The sequence below is a fragment of the Eriocheir sinensis genome, chromosome 15 (genome assembly GCF_024679095.1).
Source record: "Eriocheir sinensis breed Jianghai 21 chromosome 15, ASM2467909v1, whole genome shotgun sequence".
In the NCBI taxonomy this organism is placed as follows: Eukaryota; Metazoa; Arthropoda; class Malacostraca; order Decapoda; family Varunidae; genus Eriocheir; species Eriocheir sinensis.
This window is the reverse complement of record NC_066523.1, coordinates 15,422,150-15,440,857: the sequence shown is the minus strand read 5'-3', so window position 1 is coordinate 15,440,857 and position 18,708 is coordinate 15,422,150. Positions and strand designations below refer to the sequence as shown.

General features: G+C 44.7%; 1 protein-coding gene across 6 annotated transcripts in view; it reads right to left on the bottom strand.

Annotated features, from left to right (window-relative positions):
- The window catches only part of LOC126998939 (POU domain, class 6, transcription factor 2-like), a 324,167-nt gene that overhangs the window by 7,150 nt on the left and 298,309 nt on the right, over positions 1–18,708 (bottom strand). Inside the window, exons 6-12 of one of the 6 annotated variants that reach the window (XM_050861218.1) lie at positions 12,423–12,704; positions 11,566–11,757; positions 9,691–9,846; positions 6,463–6,711; positions 4,315–4,416; positions 2,936–3,170; positions 934–1,017 (exon numbers count right to left, since the gene is read on the bottom strand). In XM_050861218.1, the coding sequence (XP_050717175.1) occupies positions 934–1,017; positions 2,936–3,170; positions 4,315–4,416; positions 6,463–6,711; positions 9,691–9,846; positions 11,566–11,757; positions 12,423–12,704 (1,300 nt within the window). The remainder of the gene's footprint in view (positions 1–933; positions 1,018–2,935; positions 3,171–4,314; positions 4,417–6,462; positions 6,712–9,690; positions 9,847–11,565; positions 11,758–12,422; positions 12,705–18,708) is intronic. The other 5 variants (XM_050861220.1, XM_050861219.1, XM_050861221.1 and 2 more) reach the window with 5 other exon arrangements.

The following is an 18,708-nucleotide window of genomic DNA, read 5'->3' as shown; positions in this document are numbered from 1 at the left end:
TTCTCGGCTGCCAAATGTGTCATAATGAATATTGTCTTCTTTCAGCTTATTCCTCATTAGGTTTAAGAACAAAATCTGTAGACAATAAAAAACAATATTCATGATCGGAAAATTTGGGGATTACTATTGAATCAATATGGACTGACTGAAAGCTTCTATTTAAATTGTAGAAAAAAAAGCTTCTGGAGTGCATGTTATCGCGTTATTGAATATTTCTACCCCCATTTCGGCACTGCAGGGACGAGCCTTTACTTTGAACATTTGGAGGCTGTCCTGGGGCCACCGCGCCGCCCCGCCGAATGTCTGGCCGCGCCCGAGACCAGCGACTCCGTGTATTGGTGGTTTTTGCTAAAGCAAAGAACGGTCTCTCAACAGTAGCAAATTATGTGCTTTTGAATTTGTTGTTATTACAAGATGTTTCACACAGAGGCGGTAGCAGGCCCGGCAGACGTGGAGGGCGGCACACTCGGCCCCAGGGCAGCGATCGTCATCCTTGATGGTGGGATTTCATAGCCTCACCTTTTCCAGTTTGTTTACAGACAAATATCTCATGAATTTTAATATGCATATCAGGAACCTGATGGGTCAGTTTGCAGTCTGTTCTGGTTACGGCAAACTTGCCGGGGCGGTGGGCGGCGCGGGGCATCTGGGAGACGGGAGGGGCCGGCGACGCCTCCCACCGCGGGCGTGTCGAAGACAAACACAGATATTTCGGTGCGTATCCGGATGCCCGTGGCTTTAGGGAAACATATATTTAATAACTCTTTTCTTTAGGGAGGCCGACAGTCATGTCTGAATGGTGGGTGAACGCGCGGTCGCACTGCTGGGCTTAAGAGTAGCACCCTCCCCCCCTTCCCTTGTGCACCCTTCAGTCGGGGCAGCTCAAGCCTCCCTGAGGACCGTATAGCGTAACCAGAGTGGCGAGTGGTTTACCTGTCCTCCGCTTCCTGCATCCATCGCTCTAGAACTGGCTTGATCTTTTGAGCACTTTTTGGAGTGATGTCTAGTTTTTCAAACCTAAAACGAGAAAATAGAGCTCGTCAATTGCTTAGTATGGCTTCGTTATCTTCATTATTTTTTGTTTTGTAGTTTTTGGCTGCTAGTCTAACTTAGAAAAGAGCTTGGTGACAGAGCACCACATACTCTACTGGCCACAATCTACAAGAATTTTTTGGTTAGTTGCAGTTATGCATGTGGGCTATATGAGCAACGGAGGGTGAAGCATTATTGTCACGTGATGAAAGGGTCTTGCACACGGCAGCGTAATAAGACCACCACCCATTAGTAGCCCAAGTCTTATGTAAGGCTTTGCCAATGTTGACGTGAGGACGTATAAGGCTTCCCAGCTCGCCACCCTAGTCAAAGCTCCCTCAGCTTGGAATTCTCCGGATTTTTGTCGTTTAACATCTTTTTTTTTTGGTCTAATTCTTCAGTATTAGGGCATTATGACCTTGCACATCAACACCGAAGAGGAACATGCGACCATCGGTTTGGTTGAGGAACGAAAGACAGGACATCAGAGAGAGTAATGTTAGTAATATGAGTTTTAGCATGTTAATATTGAAGACACATGAACAACATATAAAATTCAAATCCAAACCAGAAGCAAATATTGAATTTAGTGGAGTCCCAGTGACTAGGGTAGCAAGAGCTGCACCCTCCGCACCAAAACACACAATGGTTTGATCATCAGCTACTTGCAACATTCAACAACAACAGGCCGCTATGCATCAAGGCCTGGCATGAAAAGTATTAGTCTTGGCGGCACCTTAAGGGCCCGTTTCAGGACACAAAGTGATTGATTATCAACCTTGACAACAACTGTCATTATCAGCCTAAGGAACTGATTAAACTAGGATCATTTGTGACCCAATGTGATTACGGCAAATGAGGTTATTTTGATTTGACTAAATGTTCAATGAATTATCGGTTCGTGGCAACAATTCTGTTCGGTCTGTCAGTAAACTCATTATCATTTTTCTTGTGTGTTTCGGTTAAACATTTAAATTATGAGCCCAAGAAAGATTCCTAAAGGACGGAACACATGCATGAACGAAGTTGTTTATAAAATACAGTTCGACAGTTCAAAGTCTACTGTAAGAGAGTGAGAAAACCTTTTGTTTAGAGGGTACACTAGCTACCATGAGTAATCGTATGTATAAGTAGGATAAAAAGGGGCATACAAATAAGCATAACATCTACACTAAAGAAAATATGAAGATTTAGTGAGCCAATTTAGGAACAATAATATCAATAAAAAAATAGAGAATGCAACACTACAAATAATCTAAATCATAAACTGGACACAGAAGAAAACATAAAAATTCAACATATATATATCAAAGCCAAAAAAACATATCATGAAAAGAGAACATATGGTTTTTGAAGTACAACATCACATGCGACACAGTTGAAGAAGACTCATCCAGCAGGAGCAGAAGACAAAGGCCTCCTCCCTGCTGCTGCCGGCGTGCGGGAGGGGCGGCGCGGAGCAGCTGAGAGAGGGAAGCCGGGAAGCAAAGAGAGGAGGGAGAGACAGGGAGCAAAGGAGCAGTGGGAAAGGAGAGAAAGAATGGAGAAAAAGTAAGAATAGAAGAGAGAGAGAGAGAGAGAGAGAGAGAGAGAGAGAGAGAGAGAGAGAGAGAGAGAGAGAGAGAGAGAGAGAGAGAGAGAGAGAGAGAGAGAGAGAGAGAGAGAGAGAGAGAGAGAGAGAGAGAGAGAGAGAGAGAGAGAGAGAGAGAGAGAGAGAGAGAGAGAGAGAGAGAGAATAAAAGAGCTAGAAGGAAAAATAGTAAAAGAGCTCGAGATAAAGAGTGAAAGAGCTGGAAAAAGAGCAAGAGAGTTGGAGATAAAAGTAAAGGAGCTGGAGAGAGATGGAACGGGAGGAAAGAGAGGAAAAGTGGGAGAAAATGTTGTAAGAGAAAGGAGCACCTACCTGCAGATGGCTGACTGGGAGTAGGCGGGGCCTTCGGTGATGCTCAGGGCCTGCCCCACCTGAGTCTGAGTCAGGCCCATGGACAGTCTGCGGATCTTGAAGGCTTTGGCGAACTCCTTAATCTCGTCCAGGTTGACGCCGTCCACGAGGTTGCCCGTCGACTGACTGATGGTGGGCTGGTCTGTGGGGGAGCGAGGGGGCCTGTTAGCGCCACAGCCAACGTGGGGCAGCAGGACTAATGGGGAGAGAAGGCAAAAATGTACGATGAGAAAACACACAGAAACACACGCACACCAGCACACAGCGATATACCCACCGACACAGCCACATCAACCCACACCCATACACCCACACACGAAAAACAATCACACGTGAAAATAGGCGAACAAATGATTGATGAGAACAAAGGTGCTGTGTGAGAAGAAAGTGTGATACAGAGGTATAAGGTGGTAATTAATGAATTCCCAGAGTCTGAAAGATGATAGGAAAAAAATGGATAGAGGGAAAAAAATGTTGAGGAAAAAGTAAATCATGAAAGGTGAAAATATGTATGATAATTCATGACATGGAAGAATGCTGTATTTTATTTACTAAACGTCGGAGACCGACCAAGAAAACAAATGAAAAAAAAATTATATATGAATAAATAAAATACAATAAAACCCCCCAGCAACAAACTCCTCTATAAAGGGAGAAAATAAACGTAAATATATGTTGATAAAAGGTTTGAGATATGAAAATAAAATGACAAGACAGTTAAGTGAATGAGGTTGAAATTTCTCCATCAAAGGAAAGAGATAACATATATGACAAGAGAACAGTACAATCGTGTGTGTGTGTGTGTGTGTGTGTGTGTGTGTGTGTGTGTGTGTGTGTGTGTGTGTGTGTGAGTGTGGTGTGTGTGTGTGTGTGTGTGTGTGTGTGTGTGTGTGTGGTGTGTGTGTGGTGTGTGGTGTGTGTGTGGTGTGTGAGTGTGGTGTGTGTGTGTGGTGTGTGGTGTGTGTGTGGTGTGTGTGTGTGTGTGTGTGTGCGCGCTCAAATAGGATTAAATAGCATATAACCATGGAGGAAAAAAAAAGCGAGTTAATTCTTTAAACAGAACAAAACTGACAATAATATCCAACCATAATCCTATTTCCGCCGCTGAGGGTGTGAAAAAATAACGTGGATGATAGTGATGATGATATATGATGATGACAGTACTACTACTACTACCACTACTACTACTACTACTACTACTAAAAATAATAAATGATGGAGAGGGGAGGAGAGAGTGAAGATGTACTGGCTGACTGATTAATGAATGAGTGAGTGAAGGAAGGGTGAATGAAGGAAGCGGGAAGGTCAGTGAGGCAGGGGTGGGGGGGGTCACTACTCACTGTGGTTATCAAGGAAGTCAGGCGAGTAGCGGGCGGAGGGCGGCGGCGGCGGGGCGGGGTAGTGGCCGCCCAATCTCCCGCCCAAGCCTCCCACGGGGTCGGCTGCAGGAAGAAACGGGCGGTCAGAACACACACACACACACACACACACACACACACACGTTTACATTACATAATTATTAATGAAAACTAAAAGCGCAGCCAAACCTAATTAATGTGAGTGACGGAAACAAATGAAAGAGAGGAATGGAGCGATTATTCTTATATATATGATTTTTGTATATATATATATATATATATATATATATATATATATATATATATATATATATATATATATATATTAGTTTTCTTACTAACGATACAACTAGAAATCTAACTATTGCTGCTGATGCCCAACTCGATGGAATATTTGATTTTCTCCCTTTCCTTGGCTCTGAGTCAATTCTTCCCGGGCATTAGTTCACGCAGACTGGGCCGCCGCGGGTGTTCGGGTCACTGCGTGCCTCGGCTTGGCTTGGCTGCCTCGCGACGCGACGGAGGCGGCAGCGGCGGCAAAGGCAGGAAGTGGTCTGGCCATGGACTTGTGGCCTCTCGGTGTTTACATGGCTGGCGCGCATCTCTTCCTCTACTGTGGCTTTCTTTAGGCCGTGGACGTAGGAATGTTGCCATAACAGTATGTATTTGAAAAAAAAAAAATCAATACACTTGCAGGAAATGGTTGTATAAAGACTCGTAGATTCATGGCGTCTGCCTGGCCGGCGCGCTGCCTTCCTCCACAATGATGTTCTTTCTGCTGTTTTCATGAGCAAACATCTCGCTACAGCAGTATGTGCAAATACTTCGGATACTCGTACAGTCCTTGCAGGGAAGGGTTGTAGGGTCGTGGCTTCACGGTGTTTGCAAGCATTGCTGACGAGCAGCTATTTCTACACATTTTTGGTTACGATAAATGGACAAAATTTATTCAGAATAACCATTTAACCGTTTGATGTAACTTTCTGTGCACCTTAAGCGAATGCGGAGATATGGGTTTGATGTGAGAAGGAAGTGCAGAATGGAGACATGGAGGCAATAGACAAAAGAGAGGACATGTCAAGGGGAGACGAGGACAAAAGAACCGAACAAGCATACGACCCGACGAGAACAGCGGCAATACAACGAAATGAAGGAGGAAACTGATGACAAAATGACGGGGAGGCAAGGGATAAGAAGTTGAAGTACATGGCGAGGACGAAGAAGAAAGACAGTTTAGAGGAGCAAAAAAAAAGACATCACAAAAATAACACGGCTAGACGAAGGAGACGATGCAAAGGGTGACGAGGATGGCAGAAAGGTAGAGAGGCAAAGAATAAGAAGTTGAAATAAAGGAAGAGGACGAAGACTGAAGACGAGACACAAGAAAGAAAGAACGTGACAGATTAAAAAAAACCCTGTATACAACTCGAATACAACAGCGGCAACAAAGCTAAAGTAAAGGGCAGAGAGAATGACACAACGACGGAGAGTTAATGGAAAAGATGACGAAGTATAGGACGAGGACGGAGATGGAGAAGAGAAAGAAGAGAAAGGACGCGGTTGATGCAGACGAAGACAACGAAGAGCACACAAAACGACGACAAGAGCAGACAAGAGCAACAAGAAAACGCAGCAGGGAGAAGGGGACGGCAGGAACAGAGACGTGGAGGGGTTAAAAAGTTCCAAGACACAGAATAATAATGAACGATGGCAGCGAAACTAAAAAGAGAACAGACGAGAACAGTAACAGCAACAGAAAAAAAAGTATAAAGGTAGAAACAAGGACAGCAAAAAGAGGTATAGAGAGTAGAAGGAAGGACTGCATTACAAGGCGGGTCCATAAAGAGCAAGAACCACAGACACGGATCGGTTTTAGTTGGCTGGCTGTCTGACTAGCGGAGAGAGGAGCGCAGAGGAGGAGGTTCTTATTACTGGCCACATGCAGCGCGTTCTTAAATCAAAACACGTCGGAAACTGCGTGTGTTAATTCGGCAATAATCTGGATGATCAAAATTAAGGGTCTCGTTCGTATGATGCAGAGGGATGGGAAGGGATGGGAAGGGAAGGAGAACGACTTACTATATTGAGGAGGAGGAGGAGGAGGAGGGGGAGGAGGAGGACCCAACTCACCGGTGACAGGGGAGGAGAGTGGCAGCGGTAATTTGGGCTTCTCGTTGACCAAGGTGTTGTTATTATTGTTGTTGTTGTTATTACTATTATTGTTGTTATTGTTGTGGATTTGGTGAGCGTGGAAGAGGGAGGGCGGGAGGCCGGCGAGACCCAAGAGGGGGTGAGGTGCGGCCCCGGTGGAGGACGAGGACGAGGACGAAGACGAGATGGGGGCAGAGGTGGTGGGGAGCGGCGACGTGTTAGTGGAGCCTGGGGAAAAAGGGAAAAAAAGGCGTGTTAAAACTTCCCTAGATATCCCTAAATTCCCTACAACGCAGATACAAGGGTGATCAGGAGCAGGAGGAGGAGGAGGAAAAGAAGAAAAAGGAGACGTTAAATAAGGAGAAAAAAGCACCATAGTTACATTAAAATTTGAGAACGATTAAACCATAGAAAATGATCAGTCTCTCTCTCTCTCTCTCTCTCTCTCTCTCTCTCTCTCTCTCTCTCTCTCTCTTCCCCTTCATCACTCGCGGACCTTCCCTCCTCCCCTTAACACGCGCGCCGGTCACTCTCGCTCTCCTAAAGCTGTTTAATGAGGCAAATAAAGATGAGAGGCTTGACCTGAGAGAGAGAGAGAGAGAGAGAGAGAGAGAGAGAGAGAGAGAGAGAGAGAGAGAGAGAGAGAGAGAGAGAGAGAGAGAGAGAGAGAGAGAGAGAGAGAGAGAGAGAGAGAGAGAGAGAGAGAGAGAGAGAGAGAGAGAGAGAGAGAGAGAGAGAGAGTAATTGGTATAGTGAACTTTGACATAACGCATTGACAAGTTACGAGAGATAAGTAATATTTTTTTTCTTCCGAGTATTCTCTCTCTCTCTCTCTCTCTCTCTCTCTCGTTTTACTCAAGACTTTGATTACGTGCGACGCGGAATATTAAAACAGACAACGAGCAATTGCATATATAATATATTAAAAAAAAAATGGAATGCAGTTGAAACCGGAAAAAAATTAAGAACAAGGAAACACAACTTAAGAGGATATTTGAGTGTGATTTAGAAGATTACTCCGGATACATTTATTGAACGAGGAATGAAGCAGGAATTGGGAGAGAGTGAGCGAGCGAGCGAGCCAGCGAGAGAGAGAGAGAGAGAGAGAGAGAGAGAGAGAGAGAGAGAGAGAGAGAGAGAGAGAGAGAGAGAGAGAAATAAACGAAATAAAAAAAAAATCTGAATGCTAATCGACATGAATGGGTTTCTTCACCTCATGACTCACGTGTGCATGCCTTGTGACATGCATGCGCTTCCTCCATCCTCCTCCTCTTCTTCTTCTTCCTCCTCCTCCTCTTCTTCTTCTTCCTCCTCCTCCTCCTCCTCCTCCTCTTCTTTCTTCTCCAAGCAGTCGTCCATTTTTTATCTTCTATATATTTCTCTCCTTTTCTTCGTTCCATTCTCTTCCTTAATCTCCTTCTTTTTCTATTGGCCTTTTACCCTTCATCTTCCTCCTTACTATCCTGATCCTTTTCTATTCCCTTTTTTCCATTTTTTCTCTCCCCTATCCACTTACTCTTTTCTTTTCCTCGCCAATCTTTTCCTTCTAGCAGGCTCTCCTCCTTAATACTTTCCTTTATTTTTCCTTCGTTCTCCTTCTCCTCACTTTTTTCCTCACAATTACCTTCCTCCGTTCTTCTACTTTCCTCCATCGCAGTAACACTTCTCATAGCCCTTCGTCTCCTTCTAAATTCTTCTTTCAAACTCTCCTTCCACTCCTCACACCATCCTTTAATCCTTTACACTTTCCTTTCCTTTTTATCCTCCTCCTTCTCCTCGTACCCTTTCCCCGGCCAAGTCCAGAAAATACTACTGATAACTTTTGGCATGAATCAACAAACTATCGCTCTGTTAGGACTCATCATAATCACTAATAATAATCAAGTACATTGCAATAAATAATTACTTCGTGAATCGTGGAGCTATATATATATACTCAATGACTAGCGCAACTAATATTCTAAACCAGCGAGTATTAAGAGCAAACCATAATCAGCTGTAATGTTTTAATGCTCAAATTCCTCGAAACTCGGCGTGTGGATGCCTCAGATTTCAAGCAACTTAGTCTCGTTGCTACAACATTATCATACGCAACAATAATGACGAGTAATGGCACGCTGGCGAGAGACGGACAACGCCAGCAATAATTAATCGTGGCGTAACAATGAAAGTAGTATTAATTGATATTACCACCCTTGAAAAAACAATCAACTCGCCCGACCAGTTGGATCTCAATGGTAATGCGAGAAGGTAATCAGAAGGAGAAACAAGATGACGTAGACGATAAGTAGCTATTGCACTGATGGTAGTAGTAATAGTATGGTAATAAAAATAATAATGACAATAATAGTGGTAGTAGCAATAAAGATACATCAGCCTGGGATACCTAACCTAACCGTCAGTAGAGTCGTTATAAAATTATCAAAAGTTAAGAAAAAAAGAGCGATAGAGAGAACGAAAAAGCAGATTTCATTAATATCTGAAATGAGCGGTATACAAAGAAACGTTGAATAGCTCTCCTACGCCGCCCGCTGTGACAAGAACATACGACAAAGCGAGCAAAACAACAGCAACAAGAACAGCGATGAAAGAACGGCGGGCAAAAATAGTTGAAAGGGAAAATAACACAGTTCAAACACCGCCGGCTTAATCTGTTTCAGTGTTTCAGGTTATATTATCATTATTATTATTGTTTTTGTTGTTGTTGTTGCTGTTGTTAAAATCACTATCACACTACAGCAAAACAATAAAAGAAAACTCGCAATAAGACAATAACAACAAGAATAACAACAACCAGACGAAGACGGAAAGGGAGAGGGGTGGAGGAGGGGGAATAGGTGATCGTTTCTTAACCTGGTGTACTAAAACTTATCTTAGGAGGTGCTGGGAATGAGCTTCAGGAAGAGGGACTTTCTGTACCACACCGTCGATATATTACGATTTTTCTGATTGCTTTGGAGAATTAATATTACCTTTTTTTTTAAGAGGAACAAAAAACAAACCAATCAACATCAACATTATGATCCTGGAGCAAATGTAATCTTCGTAACCATTCATTGAGGACGCTGAGAAACCAAACCCTGATTCAGAGGTTACAGCAAGAGGTGAGAGGTGATAAATTGTTAAGAAACGCTGCATGGGATAAACGAATGGAAGGAGGTAAGGGTGTCTGGCGTGGGGCGGCACCCTGCGTATGTGTCTACCCACCTGGCTGCTGGGGGTGAGGCCCGGGCTGGTGCAGGTGGTGGAGGGGCACGAGGGGGTTAACTAGCGAGGAGCCGCCCACGCCGCCTACACCGCCAACACCGCCCACGCCGCCGGCCTGTCCGAGGGGGATGGTCAGGATGGGCTGGACCGCGATGCCTGGAGGAAACGAGAAGATGAGTTAGGTTAAAATGGTGACAAAAAGTGGTAAGAGATGAAAGAAAGGTCAGTGTGCGTGTTGGATGTGGGGAGGAAAGACAAGAGGCGTGGTTAGGGGACGGCATGTGAAGACAGGTGGAGCATAGGAGAGACAGAGCTAGAGATTAGGGTGAAGTATAGGGATGACAAAACTAAAGAAGGTGTGGCTAGAAATGATAGAACAAAAGGTGTGGTTAGGCATGACAGAATCAGCGAAGGGGTCTTTTGTTTTGTTTTGTTTTGTTTCATTCCCTTTACTGTAAAAAAAAAAAAGTATGACGGAACTGGCTAATACGTGGTTAAGAATCTTGAATTACAGGTGTGATTAGGAGTAACAGAACTACGAAAGAGGCTAAGTATATATTACATGAAGAAAAAGAAGAAAAAGAAACGTTAAAAATATATATATATATATATATATATATATATATATATATATATATATATATATATATAAATATATATATATATATATATATATATATATATATATATATATATATATATATATATATATATATATATATATATATATATATATATATATATATATATATATATATATATATATATATATATATATATATATATATATATATATATATTTATATATATATATATATATATATATATATATATATATATATATATATATATATATATATATATATATATATATATATATATATATATATATATATATATATATATATATATATATATATATATATATATATATATATATATATATATATATATATATATATATATATATATATATATATATATATATATATATATATATATATATATATATATATATATATATATATATATATATATATATATATATATATATATATATATATATATATATATATATATATATATATATATATATATATATATATATATATATATATATATATATATATATATATATATATATATATATATAGATATAATGATGAGAAATAAGAACGAGAGTAAAAAGGGCAGGAAAAAAATAATTGTACCGAGGAGAAGGAAGTGGATGCAGGGTAGAGGGTGATAAAATGAGGAAATAAATGAACACTGGGCAGAGGAGGAGGGCGTGGAAGAGGAGGAGGAGGAGGAGGAGGAGGAGGAGGAGGAGGAGACAAGGACACGGGGATAAGGATGATAAAACGGTAGAGGAAATGTGTGCCCCACCAGAGAGGAGGAGGAACACACGATGACTGGGCAAAGGTTGACAAGAAGCAGCAAATGGTGTAGGACGTGAAAAGTAGCGCTGGTGTGAGTTCGAGAGTCCGGAGGTGAGGAGGCGGGCACGAGGGCAAGGAGTAGAGGGTGATAAGCGTCAACAAGTGTGTGGCGAGGCTTTGATAAGGGAAGACAGCGCTGAGGAGAGGACTCTGTGGAAGGAAGGAAGAGGATGATAATGAGCATAAGGTGATAAATGGTGATAAAAAACAAAACAAAAATAAAATAAAATCGTCAACAGGTGAGAGAAGACAAAAAGAGGCACTGAAATGGAAGTATGCGTTGAGGCGAAGACTCGGGGACACACAGGAAAAGGATAAAGAATGAGGACACTGGGTAAAGGGTGATAAAAAGAACGCCAAACGGGTGGTAAAAGTGAAACGTGGCGCTGATTTAGGGAAGCGGGCGTAGAGGCGAAGAGTTTGGGGAGGCACTGACCCTGCGAGGTGGGCACGAGGAGCTGGGCGCCCTGCACGCCCTGGGTCACGTGGCCGGAGGTGAGCACCATCTGGGGCACGTTGGCGGCATTGTTGGCCGCCGCGTTGTTGTTGATGCCGCCAGGGGGAGGGGGCGCTGCGGCTGCTGTCGCCGCCGCCGCCGCTGTTGCTGCCGCCGCCGCCGCCGCCGCTGCTGTTGGTGGACGCAAACGTGTATAAGTGAATAAAAATTTATTTTATGAAGTGAGGACAGACACATCAGCCACCACACTGAGGCCGCCGCGAGATACGACAAGCTTCTGAACAGTAAAAATGCCTCCAGCCGCCGCTTAGCTCTCACGCCGCCGACCCGGTATTAAATTGAAGCTTTTTGTATCGGCAAGATTACTGATATTAGCAAGACACATCGGGGGAGTGGTTCAAGGCGTGAGTGTAGGGAGGGGGAGGTCAGGGCAGCTGCGGGTCAGGTCAAGCTGGGCCCAGGCGAGGTCAGACAATAGCGGACCCTCGACATAAATTTATTACTTTGGCCAATAAGAGAGACTTTTGCAAGGGAAAAGCTAATTACCGTACAGTTTACGAGCGAGGCTTCGCAGCATAATATGTTAAGTAGTAATAGTGATTATATACAAGTCTTGGCAGGGAAGGTATTTTACGTGTACTCAGCAGGTAATCAGGACCATAAAAGCGCAATTTGCATCGATTAACCACTGATATTACGATTACCTGTCTCGTTACTCATTATGCAGAGAATTCTTGCTTTGATAACCGGGGAAAGGCCGGGGAGGCGGGTGGGGGTAAGGGGGAGGGCGGGGCAAGGGAGGCGGGAGGCAGGGGGGTGCAGGGCCACAAACTCACCAGGGTGTTGCTGGGCCAGGTGTGGGTGCAACAGGGAGCCAACGGAGGGCACGCCAAGGCCGCCTTGCAGGCCGGCTAGCGCGGCCATCTGGGTCTGGAGGTTCTGCTGGAGGTTGTGGAAGTTCTGCAGGTTGTGGAGGCTGTGGAGGTTGTGGAGGCCGTGGATGGCATGGTGGAGGCTGGCCAGGCCGGAGCCCGGGCTAGAGGCGCCGTGTCCCGGGGCCATGGTGGGGGCGGGCGAGATGGCTGTTGGAGGCGAGGGGGGCGGAGACACCCCGCCTGCTGGGGAAGGAGAGAAGGCAAGGTTAGTGCGGCGAAGGGCGGGGTGGGGCGGGGGGAAGAATGTGTGCATGCGGCGTACACACACACACACACACACACACACACACACACACACACACACACACACACACACACACACACACACACACACACACACACACGGGAGGACACAGAGGCAGTGCGGCGAAGAGTTGTAATGACCACGAAACGGCTGGGCCTCGCTACGGCGGCAATAAATTCTTCAACTAATGCATTCCGAAGCACTTCATTCGGCTCGGTTAAGTACTTCTTTACTGACCTCTGTTGTGCTCTCTCTCTCTCTCTCTCTCTCTCTCTCTCTCTCTCTCTCTCTCTCTCTCTCTCTCTCCCCCCCCCCACCACTTAATCTTGAGTTCGGTGTGATGAGCAAACCCCTAACGTACCTCAAACCATTCTCTTCCCTTTCCTCCTCTACACCAGTCTACTATTCAGTCTTCTCTTGCCTCTCTCTCCCTCCCTCCCTCCCCTCCAACAAGGACGCCAAGCCAATTACATACCAGGCCATAATGACTATAATGCTGGTGATTATGATGATAATGATGGTGGTAATGGCGGCTGCAGCGACGGTGACAGGTTGGTGTGTGTGTGGCGGTCGTGTTGCGGCCCGAAGGGAGGACGCCAGGTAGGTAGAAAGGTAAGGTAAGGAAAGGTACGGTAAGGTTAGGTTCAGCAGGTGTATAAGTAGTACAAGACAGGAAAGTAGTGCATACCAGGTTAGAGGAGGAAAGGAAAGGTAAGGTAAGGTGAGGTAAGGGATGGTTAGGTTACTCCAGGTAAGGTTAGGTAAGGTGAGATGAGGCAAGGAAATGTAGGGGTATGTAAGGAAAGGTAAGTTAAGATACAGTAAGATAAGGTTAAGTTAAGTAGGTATATAGGAAAATAAATAAGAGATAAACAGTGCGTAACAGGCATAGAATGAGAGAGAAGGGAAAGGAAGGAGAGGAATAGAAAAGACGGAGGGTGAAGGCACGAGGAGGAAGGGGAAGGAGAAGAAAGGGGATGATTAGAACAAGAAGGGAAAGGAAGAAGATAGGGGTGAAGTGACGTGACGGGAAGGGGAGGTAAAAAGAGAAGAGGTAGAAGGCCATAACGAAAATGAAAGGAAGGAGTAAAATTAAGAAAACAACGAATGAATGAATGAAGGAAGGAAAGGGTAGAGACAAACAAAAACGAAAAGGCGAAAAAAATCCCAATTATAGTAAAAAGTGAAGAAAGAGAACAGAAGAAAAAGAAACAAGACCGAGAAGAATAAAAATAATAAAAAGAAAGATGAAACGGGCTGCGAGGAAGGGGAGAAGGGAGGCAAATGAAGACTATATGTGTAGAGAGGGCCGAGGAAAGGTTAAAAAATGTATTAGTGGTGAGTGAATTTGCGTCTTATCTCTCTCTCTCTCTCTCTCTCTCCCTCTTTCTGTCTGTGTGTCTGTGTGTGTGTGTGTGTGTGTGTGTGTGTGTGTGTGTGTGTGTGTGTGTACGGAGGGAGGGAAGGGGAGGGAAAGGAAGCATGCAAAGAATACACGCACACGGACAGAATTAAAAAAACAAACAAAAAAAAAAACACGATTACTTTGTGTCTGGAGGAGGAAGCAAACACGAGACAGACAAACGAGAATAGCTGATGAAAGGTGAGAAAAAAAAAGTAGGTGAAGAAGACGACCAAGAATGTTATCGTAGAGTAGCAAGGAAGAGAGGGAGAAAAATGAGAACAGGAAAGAGGAGGAGGAGGAGGAGGAGGAGGAGGAGAGAAGAAGGAGACAGCCCAGACTAACCCCATACCCACGAGTCCATCTGATAACCCTTCATTCACTCTCTCTCTCTCTCTCTCTCTCTCTCTCTCTCTCTCTCTCTCTCTCTCTCTCTCTCTCTCTCTTTCTTTTCCTAGGCCATAATGTGCTGCCTCGCGAAGTGTTATGTGTCTGCCGTCGTTTGTGTTTGTGTGTGTGTGTGTGTGTGTGTGTGTGTGTGTGTGTGTGTGTGTGTGTGTGTGTGTGTGTGTGTGTGTGTCCCTCCCTCGCCGGTAATACGCCCCGGCCTCAATGCTTCCACTTCCTGGTCGGCACTCGCCACCCCACGCGGCCGCAATCAATAGAATGCATACACTATTCCGCGGTATGGCTGCGTGTATGGCCGTGGAGATGCGTTTCCGAAGCCTTATATGCATACCCTCCTTTCTGTGCTTTTTTTTTTTTTTTTTTTTTTTTTTACGGTAAGGACGACAAAGAGAAGGGAGAGATAGAATATAGTGCCCGCAAAAATGATGAGGTTATAGAGGCCGCAAAAATGATGGGAGTACAGTGCCCGCAAAAATGATGAGGTTATAGTGCCCGTAGAAAAATGATGAAAATACAGTGCCCACAAAAACGATGAGAATACAGTGCCCGCAAAAGTGATGACAATACAGTGCCCGCAAAAATTATGCTTCTGCGAAAATGACACAAAAAGCCCCACGAAATTATCTTTTTACTTCTCTGACAACACACAAACACATATTATACGAGCTTTATAAGAGAAGAAAAGAGCACTGAAGAGGCAGACAAGACAAAAAGGCCAAGTCCCTGACCCTCAAACTAAACCAGACACTCGACTAATACAAAGCTTCCAATGCCTACAAATCTTCCTTGCCCAGTTGCTATGTCCTCTCACACACACGCAATACAAACCATCCGGCCCGGGAGAAACACACCTCATAGTAACGCAAAAGTAACACACGAGACGGCAGACACGCTACTAATACAAAGCTTCCAGTGCCTACGAGTCTTCCTTGCCCAGTAAGTATTTCCTCTCACACACATGCAACAGGAGAGCAACACACCTCATAGAAACACACATGCAACACACGAAACGGCAAACGCAATTATAATACAAAGCTTCCAGTGCCTACGAATCTTCCTTGCCCAGTAAATATTTCCTCTCTCCCACACGTAACACAAGCCATCTGGCACAGAAGAGCAACACATCTCATAGTAACACACCGTAACACACACGAGACGCCAGACACATCCCCGCGCGCGATCTATAAACACGAGCATTCGCATTCACATCTCCTCCAATCATTTCCTGTATTACAACAACATCGCATCCTCCATTTACTTATTTATTCTCCCTTATTACTGCTCCTGCTATGCCTCTTTCCGGCGCGCGGGTGAATATATATCAGTGGCATTAAGTATGTTAATTACGTAGGTCATTAGACGGCTAAATTGAGGGTGAGTCGCGTCGGCCAGCTCGGCGGCACAAGAATGTCTGGCCGGGGCGAGGTGCATGCTAAATAACGCCGCTTTGCATACTTACCTAATTAACTCGGCCACTCTAAACTGCACTATATCATATTTTAAGTGTAAAGGGTCGCGTATTCTTAAAAGCCTGCCTATGTACCTACCTATGTGCGTGTAGCGGTGTGTGTGTGTGTGTGTGTGTGTGTGTGTGTGTGTGTGTGTGTGTGTGTGTGTGTGTGTGTGTGTGTGTGTGTGTGTGTGTGTGTGTGTGTGTGTGTGTGAAGGGTTTTATGGCTACATATGTACGTACACACCTCAACACACCTCATTTCACTCCCCTCCTTCTCTCCCTCACTCCCTCCTCCTCCTCCTCTTTCCCGCTGATATGCTTCCGAATATAATGTACTTGGGCATGCAAATCAGCACTTCATACATTATTCGTTGCTATTATACGTATGAATCCATGCGTGCTTATTTGGCTGGACTTAATTGTTTATGTATTCTTCCATTACAAAGGCTCGCCACAGCCCTACATACACGCCGCTGCTGGCCGAGACCGAGCACTCATTACCACATTAGCAGGGTGATATGTATGTATGTGTGTGTGCGTGTAACGTGTGTGTGTATGTGTGTGTGTGTGTGTGTGTGTGTGTGTGTGTGTGTGTTGACTGGATGATTGACATAATTACTAACATGCAAGCAAGTACATATATACGTTCTCTCTCTCTCTCTCTCTCTCTCTCTCTCTCTCTCTCTCTCTCTCTCTCTCTCTCTCTCTCTCTCTCTCTCTCTCTCTCTCTTACTGTTTATTCCTAACGTTGATCTATATCGTCTGTATCCCCACCTCACCCTATCTACACCCTCCATACTAACCACTTCCCATGCTCTCTCCACCCTGTAACACCCTACCCTGTCCTACCATTCTCCTCTCTTTTCCACCTTCTTCACGCTATCGCTTCCTGGCCTACAGTGCACCCTAACTAGCTGTAACCTTTAACCCATCATGTATAACCCTACCTTGTTTCTTGCCTACGCTAACCTCATCTCGTTTAACCTCACCTGCCTAACGTTATTGCAAATGCACTTAATACTTGCTTTTTTTTTGTCTTGGCATACTCGCCTTCACCATCGGCATCACTAACATCACCACAGCTAATACTGCCTTCTTAATTCTCCTCCCCTTCATCCTCGTCACCCTTCTCCTTCTCCCACAGCTACTGCATCATCTCTACCATTACTATGCCATCAAAAACTCCTTGCTACCTCCATTACCTTCACCACCATCACCGCTTGAGCGACCATGTATAGGGAAAGACTGACATTACCATCACCATTCTCTCACTATACAAATCACCATCACCACCACGAGAACCGAGGAACAAGAGTCTGTCACCTTCCCTACACCATCATCACCATTACCACCAAAATACACCGCCCAAAAAAGAAAGTCTTCACCATAACGAAGGCGCACACCCCTCTGGCCGCCCCATCATCACCTTCCCCGCCCCGAACAGGTAACACACACAAAAAAGCGAAGGAAATAAGGGTAAAAATCCACAGGAGGGAAACATTACCCTAACTAATATTTTTAGGGAACTTGGCCGAGGGGCAGGAGGGGTGTTGCTTCACACTGTAATTATTAATTAGACGATTTGGTAATTAAAGTGAGGCGAGGCTGGGGTGGAAGCCATTAAGCCAGCGAGGAGAGTATGTGTGTGTGTGTGTGTGTGTGTGTGTGTGTGTGTGTGTGTGTGTGTGTGTGTGTGTGTGTGTGTGTGTGTGTGAATTTTTCAGAGACGGGTGCGGAGGTGGATGTAGGGATAGTGGTAGTTGTAGAAGTAATAGTTAAGGTAGTGTTGTGTTAGTAATAGTAGTAATATTAGAAGCAGTAACAGTAGCAACAACAACAATAGTAATGGTACATGATCTTTTATAACCTATCAGAGGCTACGGTGCTTGTGGTGAGGCTGATGATGTGAGGAGGTAATGCTAAATGGTGTCCACTACGGTCTGTTGGTGGCAGCGTTTATAGCGCCAGTGAGGGAAATGAGCATAGAAAATTCAAGAGCATTTGTTGGTGGACTGGTGGTGGTGGTGAGTTAGGTGCAGCATGTGTAGCGGCGGAGTTATATGGTGGTGTTAGTGGCGGCGGTGGGGCGGGCCAGGGCAGGTGGGCCAGGACAGGTGTGTGGTGTGGGTGGGCGGTGCTGTCGAGACGTATGTAAGCAGCGGCTCGCAGGTACCCGGGCGCCGTAACAATCTTTGCACCTAGTTAGTGTGTGATGAAGTCATTTGTATGTGCAGCGAGGTGTGTCCAAATCAAGCATCATCGTGAGGCGTTTCATGCACACCAACAACTACCAAACCGGCTCACTCAAAATACTAATTAGTTAACAGTCCGTCAGTCGGGCCCGCGCTGTGACTAAGGTCCACCCGGATAACAAAGCAAATTATGTTAATGACGCTGATTACCTGCTTAACTCCATTTCCAGGTGCTTACTAAGTCATTAGCGGACTAATGTCCATCCACAGTTTCGTAATTAGCGGCAGCTGGCCCAAGGTTGTTATTACAGCATTTCCCGTGTGTGTGTGTGTGTGTGTGTGTGTGTGTGTGTGTGTGTGTGTGTGTGTGTGTGTGTGTGTGTGTGTGTGTCGCCGGGAGATCCATTTGCCATTAATTTCTCCACCTAACCACTGCGGCGCCGAACACTCTTATTGTCTCCGGAAAAATACGAGTTTGTGTGTGAGTT